Source organism: Nerophis ophidion, linkage group LG14, assembly GCF_033978795.1.
Source record: "Nerophis ophidion isolate RoL-2023_Sa linkage group LG14, RoL_Noph_v1.0, whole genome shotgun sequence".
In the NCBI taxonomy this organism is placed as follows: domain Eukaryota; kingdom Metazoa; phylum Chordata; class Actinopteri; order Syngnathiformes; family Syngnathidae; genus Nerophis; species Nerophis ophidion.
Genome location: NC_084624.1, coordinates 14,419,499 through 14,429,984, shown reverse-complemented (window position 1 = coordinate 14,429,984; position 10,486 = coordinate 14,419,499). Strand labels below are relative to the sequence as shown.

General features: G+C 43.1%; 1 protein-coding gene across 1 annotated transcript in view; it reads right to left on the bottom strand.

Annotated features, from left to right (window-relative positions):
- The window catches only part of LOC133568166 (aminopeptidase N-like), a 68,979-nt gene extending 60,654 nt beyond the window's left edge, over positions 1-8,325 (bottom strand). The window contains exons 1-2 of the mRNA XM_061919906.1: positions 7,470-8,325; positions 3,701-3,843 (exon numbers count right to left, since the gene is read on the bottom strand). Of these exons, the coding sequence (XP_061775890.1) occupies positions 3,701-3,843; positions 7,470-8,068 (742 nt within the window). The 5' untranslated portion in view covers positions 8,069-8,325. The remainder of the gene's footprint in view (positions 1-3,700; positions 3,844-7,469) is intronic.
- Positions 8,326-10,486: the final 2,161 nt, after the last annotated feature.

Sequence of the window (10,486 nt, the reverse complement as noted above, 5' to 3'; positions counted from 1 at the left end):
CAGTAAAGTTTAAGAATTGTAGATGGAAGCACGTTACAGCAGAGGATAATATATCAACAACTGTACGTGTGTCAGCAATGTCACAGTCAACACAACACGTAAGAGAATGGTGGGTTAATCCATAAATTGCATATGGTGAATGTTCAAATTCATCTTGGAGAAAGCAAACCACCAAGTTTAAGTAAACAGTGGTATTTCAGTTTGAGCACATAATAATATAAGGCCACTTAGTTTGATATTTGCAAGAGAATTGGATCACTTCTCGTAGGATAGAGGACCTAATTGGGACTTCGGAATGCAACAGTGATAGCACTATCCTTGAGAAAAGACTACGTGTCTAGCTCAATGCCAACATTTAAGTTATGATTTAAAGCAGTTGTTTTTCAAACACTTACAAACATCTCCTTTTATGGTCAGAGTGTACTCTCCTGACTTAGCACACACACACACACACACACACACACACACACACACACACACACACACACACACACACACACACACACACACACACACACACACACACACACACACACACACACACACAGACAAGAAGGAGGAATATAAAACTGATGGTTTGGCTTCTCCAAGTTAGGAGTCCTTCATTTTTTACCTGAGCTCCTCCAGGAACTGCAGTCCTCTATAATGACACTCGCTTGTAACAAAACAACTTTTGGTTCCGTAAAGCGTCGCCAACGTCTCTTTTGATCCGTGTCGCCTTTCTGACCAGAAATACGCATCAATACCGCCAAATTGATACAAGAATAATTAGATGGATTTTAATAAGATAAGGCCACTTAGTTTGATATTCGCAGGAGGATTGGATCACTTCTCGTAGGAAAGAGGGCCTAATTGGGACATCGGAATGCAACAATGATAGCACTATCCTTGAGAAAAGACTACATGTCTAGCTCAATGCCAACATTTAAGTTATGACTTAAAGCAGTTGTTTTTCAAACACTTACAAACATCACTTTTTGTTGTCAGAGTGTACTCTCCTGACTTAGCACACACACACACACACAAGAAGGAGGAATATAAAACTGATGGTTTGGCTTCTCCAAGTTAGGAGTCCTTCATTTTTGACCTGAGCTCCTCCAGGAACTGCAATCCTGTATAATGACACTCGCTTGTAACAAAACAACTTTTGGTTCCGTAAAGCGTCTCCAACGTCTCTTTTGATCCGTGTCGCCCTTCTGACCAGAAAAACGCATCAATACCGCCAAATCGATACAAGAATAATTAGATGGATTTTAATAAGATAAGGCCACTTAGTTTGATATTCGCAAGAGAATTGGATCACTTCTCGTGGGATAGAGGGCCTAATTGGGACTTCGGAATGCAACAATGATAGCACTATCCTTGAGAAAAGACTACATGTCAAGCTCAATGCCAACATTTAAGTTATGGTTCAAAGCAGTTGTTTTTCAAACACTTACAAACATCTCCTTTTATGGTCAGGGTGTACTCTCCCGACTTAGCACACACACACACACACGCACGCACGCGCACGCACACACACGCACGCACGCACGCACACACACACACACACACACACACACACACACACACACACACACACAAGAAAAAGGAATATAATACTGATGGTTTGACTTCTCCAAGTTAGGAGTCCTTCATTTTGGACCTGAGCTCCTCCAGGAACTGCAGTCCTGTATAATGACACTCGCTTGTAACAAAACAACTTTTGGTTCCGTAAAGCGTCGCCAACGTCTCTTTTGATCCGTGTCGCCCTTCTGACCAGAAAAACGCATCAATACCGCCAAATCGATACAAGAATAATTAGATGGATTTTAATAAGATAAGGCCACTTAGTTTGATATTCGCAAGAGAATTGGATCACTTCTCGTGGGATAGAGGGCCTAATTAGGACTTCGGAATGCAACAATGATAGCACTATCCTTGAGAAAAGACTACATGTCAAGCTCAATGCCAACATTTAAGTTATGGTTTAAAGCAGTTGTTTTTCAAACACTTACAAACATCTCCTTTTATGGTCAGGGTGTACTCTCCCGACTTAGCACACACACACACACACACACACACACACACACACACACACACACACACACACACACACACACACACACACACACACACACACACACACACACACACACACACACACACAAGAAAAAGGAATATAATACTGATGGTTTGGCTTCTCCAAGTTAGGAGTCCTTCATTTTGGACCTGAGCTCCTCCAGGAACTGCAGTCCTATATAATGACACTCGCTTGTAACAAAACAACTTTTGGTTCCGTAAAGCGTCGCCAACGTCTCTTTTGATCCGTGTCGCCCTTCTGACCAGAAATACGCATCAATACCGCCAAATCGATACAAGAATAATTAGATGGATTTTAATAAGATAAAGCCACTTAGTTTGATATTCGCAGGAGGATTGGATCACTTCTCGTAGGAAAGAGAGCCTAATTGGGACTTCGGAATGCAACAATGATAGCACTAACCTTGAGAAAAGACTACATGCCTAGCTCAATGCCAACATTTAAGTTATGACTTAAAGCAGTTGTTTTTCAAACACTTACAAACATCTCCTTTTATGGTCAGGGTGTACTCTCCTGACTTAGCACACACACACACACACACACACACACACACACACACACACTCACACGCACACAAGAAGGAGGATTATAAAACTGATGGTTTGGCTTCTCCAAGTTAGGAGTTCTTCATTTTTGACCTGAGCTCCTCCAGGAACTGCAGTCCTGTATAATGACACTCACTTGTAACAAAACAACTTTTGGTTCCGTAAAGCGTCTCCAGCGTCTCTTTTGATCCGTGTCGCCTTTCTGACCAGAAATACGCATCAATACCGCCAAATTGATACAAGAATAATTAGATGGATTTTAATAAGATAAGGCCACTTAGTTTGATATTCACAAGAGAATTGGATCACTTCTCGTAGGAAAAAGGGCCTAATTGGGACTTCGGAATGCAACAGTGATAGCACTATCCTTGAGAAAAGACTACATGTCTCGCTCAATGCCAACATTTAAGTTATGACTTAAAGCAGTTGTTTTTCAAACACATCTCCTTTTATGGTCAGGGTGTACTCTCCTGACTTAGCACACACACACACACACACACAAGAAAGAGGAATATAAAACTGATGGTTTGGCTTCTCCAAGTTAGGAGTCCTTCATTTTTGACCTGAGCTCCTCCAGGAACTGCAGTCCTGTATAATGACACTCGCTTGTAACAAAACAACCTTTGGTTCCGTAAAGCGTCTCCAACGTCTCTTTTGATCCGTGTCGCCCTTCTGACCAGAAATACGCATCAATACCGCCAAATTGATACAAGAATAATTAGATGGATTTTGATATTTTCGCAATAATTTATGTTTGTTTAGTTATTGTGTAAAACTGACGTTGTTTCGATCAATTTCGAACAATTTTATGTCACAGTTTGACTGTCCTGTAGGTATTGTCAAGAGCACTTAAGAGCTTGGGGGGGGGGGGGGTTCTGGATATTTTTGGATATATTGTAGAATTACTTAAAATTTTGACAGCACAAACAGCATTTTTTTACGGCACAAGCCAACAAAATTTGCATTGCGGGACGAATAAAGTCCGTTCTATCCTATCCAATATGAAGAGAATGGAGGCCGGCAGCTTCATAGAGGTCACATTCCAAATGTTATTGACATTAAATTGATTTACCGGACGATTCCGCGTTTCCAAGCGCTGTCATCTTTCTTCTGTGAATGATGGTGACGTCGAAGACGGCTTTGAATTGAGGCTCATCAAAACAAGGAAACACTCGTCTGGCGGCCGTCGGCTGCAGGTTTGTACTGGCGAGAAATCTGCAAAAAAAATAACATGTTTTGAAATTTCATACTCCTACTTATCGTTTTAACGGTCCAAGAAGCTTACAGGACAAGGGCAGTATTGCTACCGCCTGACTGAAATTAATTCGTAAAAATATAAAATCAGTTTGGTTGAAAAGTTATCTTGGTGGCAGAGAGCAGTATAAGCATATGAACAATGTACAAACCTCGTTTCCATATGAGTTGGGAAATTGTGTTAGATGTAAATATAAACAGAATACAATGATTTGCAAATCCTTTTCAACCCATATTCAGTTGAATGCACTACAAAGACAAGATATTTGAAGTTCAAACTCAAACTTTATTAATTTTTTTGCAAATATTAATTAACTTAGAATTTCATGGCTGCTAAACGTGCCAAAGTAGTTGGGAAAGGGCATGTTCACCACTGTGTTACATCACCTTTTTTTTTTAACAACACTCAACAAATGTTTGGGAACTGAGGAAACTAATTGTTGAAGCTTTGAAAGTGGAATTCTTTCCCATTCTTGTTTTATGTAGAGCTTCATTCGTTCAACAGTCCGGGGTCACCGCTGTCGTATTTTACGCTTCATAATGCGCCACACATTTTCCATGGAAGACAGGTCTGGACTGCAGGCAGGCCAGGAAAGTACATGCACTTTTTTTTTACGAAGCCATGCTGTTGTAACACGTGGCTTGGCATTGTCTTGCTGAAATAAGCAGGGGCGTCCATGAAAAAGACGGCGCTTAGATGGCAGCATATGTTGTTCCCAAACCTGTATGTACCTTTCAGCATTAATGGTGCCATCACAGATGTGTAAGTTACCCTTGCCTTGGGCACTAATATACCCCCATACCATCACAGATGCTGGCTTTTGAACTTTGCATCGATAACAGTCTGCATGGTTCGCTTCCCCTTTGGTACGGATGACACAATGTCGAATATTTCCAAAAACTATTTGAAATGTGGACTCGTCAGACCACAGAACACTTTTCCACTTTGCATCAGTCCATCTTAGATGATCTCGGGCCCAGAGAAGCAGGCGGCGTTTCTGGATGTTGTTGATAAATGGCTTTCGCTTTGCATTGTAGAGCTTTAACTTGCACTTACAGATGTAGCGACAAACTGTATTTGGTGGCAGTGGTTTTCTGAAGTGTTCCTGAGCCCATGTGGTGAAATCCTTTAGAGATTGATGTCGGTTTTTTATACAGTGCTGAGGGATCGAAGGTCACGGTCATTCAATGTTGGTTTCCGGCCATGCCGCTTACGTGGAGTGATTTCTCCAGATTCTCTGAACCTTTTGATGATATTATGGACCGTAGATGTTGAAATCCCTAAATTTCTTGCAATTGCACTTTGAGAAACGTTGTTCTTAAACTGTTTGACTATTTGCTCACACAGTTGTGGACAAAGGGGTGTACCTCGCCCCATCCTTTCTTGTGAAAGACTGAGCATTTTTTGGGGAGCTGTTTTTATACCCAATCATGGCACCCACCTGTTCCCAATTCGCCTGCACACCTGTGGGATGTTCCAAATAAGTGTTTGATGAGCATTCCTCAACTTTATCAGTATTTATTGCCACCTTTCCCAACTTTTTTGTCACGTGTTGCTGGTATCAAATTCTAAAGTTAATGATTATTTTCAACAACAACAAAAAAATCTTTATGAGTTTGAACATCAAATATGTTGTCTTTGTAGCATATTCAACTGAATATGGGTTGAAAAGGATTTGCATCTAACACAATTTCCCAACTCATATGGAAACGGGGTTTGTAGATGATAAATTAAATTGGAAACTGTACAAACATATACTACGGACACAGATGGCAAAAATCATTGTTATGTTACATAAAAATTAAAACTCTGTAAATCAAAAGGCTTTAACATGTTATATAATTTATTCCTACGCCCATATCTTGATTATTGTGTTGAAATCTGGGGCGACAATTACAAATCAAAGATCAATCCTATGGTCTTACTTCAAAGGAAAGCCGTTAGAATTGTAAATTATACGGATGATCATGACCATACCAATGCTCTGTTTAGTAAATTAAAAATATTAAAACTGCACCATCTTGTTGACCTCAACACTGTTCTTGTGACGTACAAAGTTCATAACCACATGCTGCCTGGGAGTCTACAGGAGAGATTCAAACCTAGTTCCTATGACCTCGGAGGTTCCGTTGTCTTTCAGAAAGCAAACATAAGAACGAGCTTAAAAAGTCGATGTGTTTCTGTCAGGGGTGGGGGTTCATCCGCGGAACAGCTTGGATGATTCCTTAAAATGTTCCAGTTCCATTCACATATTTAAAAAAAAACTTTAAGACCAATGTCTTGGAAAAATCATAACTTTTATGGACAGAATTTCAAGGGGCACTCAAGGCGTTGACTGTCTGCAGGATTAGGTCTCTGCATTTTGCAGATGACTTGGTCCTGATGGCTTCATCTGGCCGGGATCTTCAGCTCTCACTGGGTCGGTTCGCAGCCGAGTGTGAAGCGACCGGGATGACAATCAGCACCTCCAAGTCCGAGTCCATGGTTCTCGCCCGGGAAAGGGTGGAATGCTATCTCCGGGTTTGGGAGGAGACCCTGCCCCAAGTGGAGGAGTTCAAGTACCCCGGAGTCTAATTCACGAGTGAGGGAAGAGTGGATCGTGAGATTGACAGTGGAATCGGTGCGGCGTCTTCACCAATGCAGACGCTGTATCGATTCGTTGTGGTGAAGAAGGAGCTGAGCCGGAAGGCCAAGCTCTCAATTTACCGGTCGATCTACGTTCCCATCCTCACCTATGGTCATGAGCTTTGGGTTATGACCGAAAGGACAAGATCGCGGGTACAAGCGGCCGAAATGAGTTTCCTATCTCCCTTAGAGATAGGGTGAGAAGCTCTGCCACCCGGGAGCATCTCAAAGTAAAGCCGCTGCTCCTACACATCGAAAGGAGCCAGATGAGGTGGTTCCGGCATCTGGTCAGGATGCCACCCAAATGCCTCCCTAGAGAGGTGTTTCGGGCACGTCCGACCGGTAGGAGGCCATGGGGAAGACCCAGGACACGTTGGGAAGACTGTGTCTCCCGGCTGGCCTGGGAACGCCTCGGAATTCCCCGGGAAAAGCTGAACTAAGTGGCTGGGGAGAGGGAAGTCTGGGGGTGCTGCCCCCGCGACCCGACCTCTGATAAGCGGAAGCAGGTGGATGGATGGATGGTCTTGAAAAAATGTATCACTGTTGAATCAACACAGTCGTTAATACTACGATCAATGTTAATTAAAAACTAAATGTGGGATATAAATATAATGGAAGTATAATAGTTTGTATATAGTATATCATTGGTACAAGGATATTTCACATGCCTTTACTGTATATATAATTGAACAGTATTTATGTTGTGTAAAATGTGTATTTGTAATATTTTGTGAAAAGGAAATGTAATATTTTTTTGGAAGCTCAACTTGTACTTGACTTTGTTTATAGGTCTAGGCGCAATAAGTGTTCGTCAACCTAAACTGTTTATGAATTTGTTTACGTAAAACTGTTTGTTTATTTTGTCGACCATTGCCCGAAGAAATAATAAACTCAACTAAATAAACTACGTTTATCAATAACTAGAATATGAGGATTGGAGTGATAAACAATACAGACTCACCTGTGTGTTGGACTTTGAGAGCGTGCATGACGTTCATCGTAGGTGCCGACATAAAGTCCGTGGAGCTCGTCTGACATGTTTCCACTGAAGGACACAAACAAGCTGTAGGTCCTTCCTTCCTCCAGCGCTTCATTCAACTCAAACTCCAGGAAGTCACTTTGGTCTTGGTGATGCTTCATGCTCAGAATCCTGATCTCTTTGTTCTCGCCTTCGTTCTTTACCACAGCGTCAGAGATCAGCAGGTCCAGACTATGAACGAAGATGCTCTTGGTCTTCTCCACACAAAGGAAGCGTACCAAGGAGGTACCGGAGAACAGCAGGGTTTGGTTGGGAGTCGTGACATTCACCTCTTCCACGATTTGGGAGTAGAGATCCATTTTTAGAAAGATGTTGTAGTTTTCCGGGACCAGACTCGTTGGCAGACGCATTTCAGGCGGCGGTGCCAGGGTCGTGGACGGATAGGTCGGACGAGGTGTGGGGTTCATGGTTGAGATCTCAGTCTTGTACATAATGATCATAGTGACGATGCCGCCAATGACAGACAGCGCCAGAACGACAAACGCGGCGGCAAAACCCTTAGACGAGGCGATCTTTGGCATCTTGGCCGCGGTCTTGAACGTCCAACGGCTCTCTGTGCTCTCTCGGATCTGCAAGAACTTATCTGCATGCCTGTCACCGCCCAAGCATTAACAGGGCTTGCCCGGACCGACGCAAGTCTGTCTGTGTTAAACATTAACCTGAATGTTGAGGGAGCAAAGAGTATGTGTTACATGGTCTTGGAAATGATTCTTGTTAGACATATGGGTGTGCGGAAAATGATTACAAGAACATTGCCAATAAGGAACCAAAACACTGCAGATACCATTAAGGAACCAGAATAGAACCAGAACCCTGTCAGTAAGAAATCAAAACACTTCCTTTAAGGAAACAAAACACTGCCATTGAGGAAACGGAATACTGTCATTAAGGAATCAGAACACTGCCAGCAAGGACGCTGGCACCATGCGCTTCCTGCTGGATCCATTTCTGGTCCGATTGGTTGATACGGCTTTTCAACATTGCGTGGAAGTCTGGGACAGTGCCGAGGGAGTGGCAGACTGGAGTGGTGGTTCCCCTTTTCAAAAAGGGGGACCAGAGGGTGTTTGCTAATTACAGGGGTATCACAGTACTCAGCCTCCCTGGGAAAATTTACGCCAAGGTACTGGAAAGGAGGGTCCGGCCGATAATCAAACCTCAGATTCAAGAGGAGCAATGTGGATTCCGTCCTGGTCGCGGAACAACTGACCAGTTCTTTACTCTTGCGGGATTCCTGGAGAAGGCCTGGGAGTATGCCTATCCAGTCTGCATGGGCTTTGTGGATTTGGAGAAGGCGTATGGCCGTGTCCCCCGGGAGGTCTTGTGGGATGTGCTGAGGGAGTACGGGGTGAGGGGAACCCTGCTGAGGGCCATCCAATCTCTGTACAACAAAAGCGAGATGTAAGTCGGATCCGTTTCCAGTGGGGGTTGGTCTCTGCCAGGGCTGTGCTCTGTCACCTATCCTGTTTGTGACTTTCATGGACAGGATTTCTAGGCAGAGTCGTGACCATGGCGGAGAGGGTATACGTCTCGAGGGGGGTAAAGGTTGCGTCACTGCTTTTTGCAGATGATGTGGTCCTGATGGCACCTTCGGTTTATGGCCTTCAACTCTCACTGGATCGGTTCGCAGCCGAGTGTTCAGCGACTGGAATGAGGATCAGCATCTTCAAATCTGAGGCCAGGGTTCTCAGCAGGAAACCGATGGTTTGTACAGCCCAGGCAGAGAACGAGACTCTGTCCCAGGTGGAGGAGTTTAAGTATCACGGGGTCTTGTTCACCAAAGATGGTGAAGGAAATCCGCCGGAGAATTGGACCAGCTGGGACAGAATTGCAGTCTCTCTGCCGCACTGTTGTGACGAAACGAGAGCTGAGCCTTCTGGCTCAGCTCTCGGTCTACCGAGCTATCTACATTCCTACGGTCATGAAATGTGGATCATGACCGAAAGAGTAAAATCGCGGGTACAAGCGGCCAAAATGAGTTTCCTCAGAAGGGTGGCTGGCATCTCCCTTAGAGATAGGGTGGGAAGTTCAGTCACCCGAGAGAGACTCGGAGTAGAGCCGCTGCTTCTTCGCTTGGAAAGGAGCCAGCTTAGGTGGTTCGGGCATCTCGTGCGGATGCCTCACGAGCGTCTCCCTAGGTAGGTCCTCATTGCACGTCCCACCGGGAGGCGACCCCGCGGCAGACCAAGGACCAGATGGGGGGATTACATCTCCTCTCTGGCCTGGGAAAGCTTCGGGATCCCCCCAGGAGGAATTTGAAAATTTTGCTCTGGAAAGGGAAGTCTGGGTGTTTCTGCTGGAGCTGTTGTCCCTGCGACCCGATTCCGGTTTAGCAGTTGAAGATGGATGGATGGATGGAACATCAACATAAAAAAAAATCAATGTGATGAAAGTAATTGTTGCTATATTTTATAATTTTCATTTATTTCACCTTTCAATGTTTTCTTAAACCTTAACAAAGAACTACATGTCTTCAACTCATCACTGAGCTTGTTCCGCCATTTAACTCCTGAAACTGAAATACATTTGTATTTTATATTCGTTCTTGCTTTACCTATTTCAAAAATCAATCCATCCATCCATTTACTACCGCTTATTCCCTTATCTCTCGTAAATTATAGTTTTCTCCTCTTAATTGAAATAACCTAAGAATACAAACTGGAAGGCTGTTGTTCTTTACTCGAAATATAATTTCCTTTTTTTTTAAAAAAAACACAATATCTGAAAATTTTAACACATTAGAACTTATAAATAATGGATTGGTATGTTTTTGCAGTTTCATTATTGGGTCTAGGTTTTTTCTATAAATATTTCCCCAAACTTCAACACAATATGTTAAATATGGAAAAATACAATAATAATACAACATATGCAGGCATTTCTTATTCAGCATGTCTTACTTTATTTAAAAAAAGCAATGGATTTGGATATTTTTCCTCTTA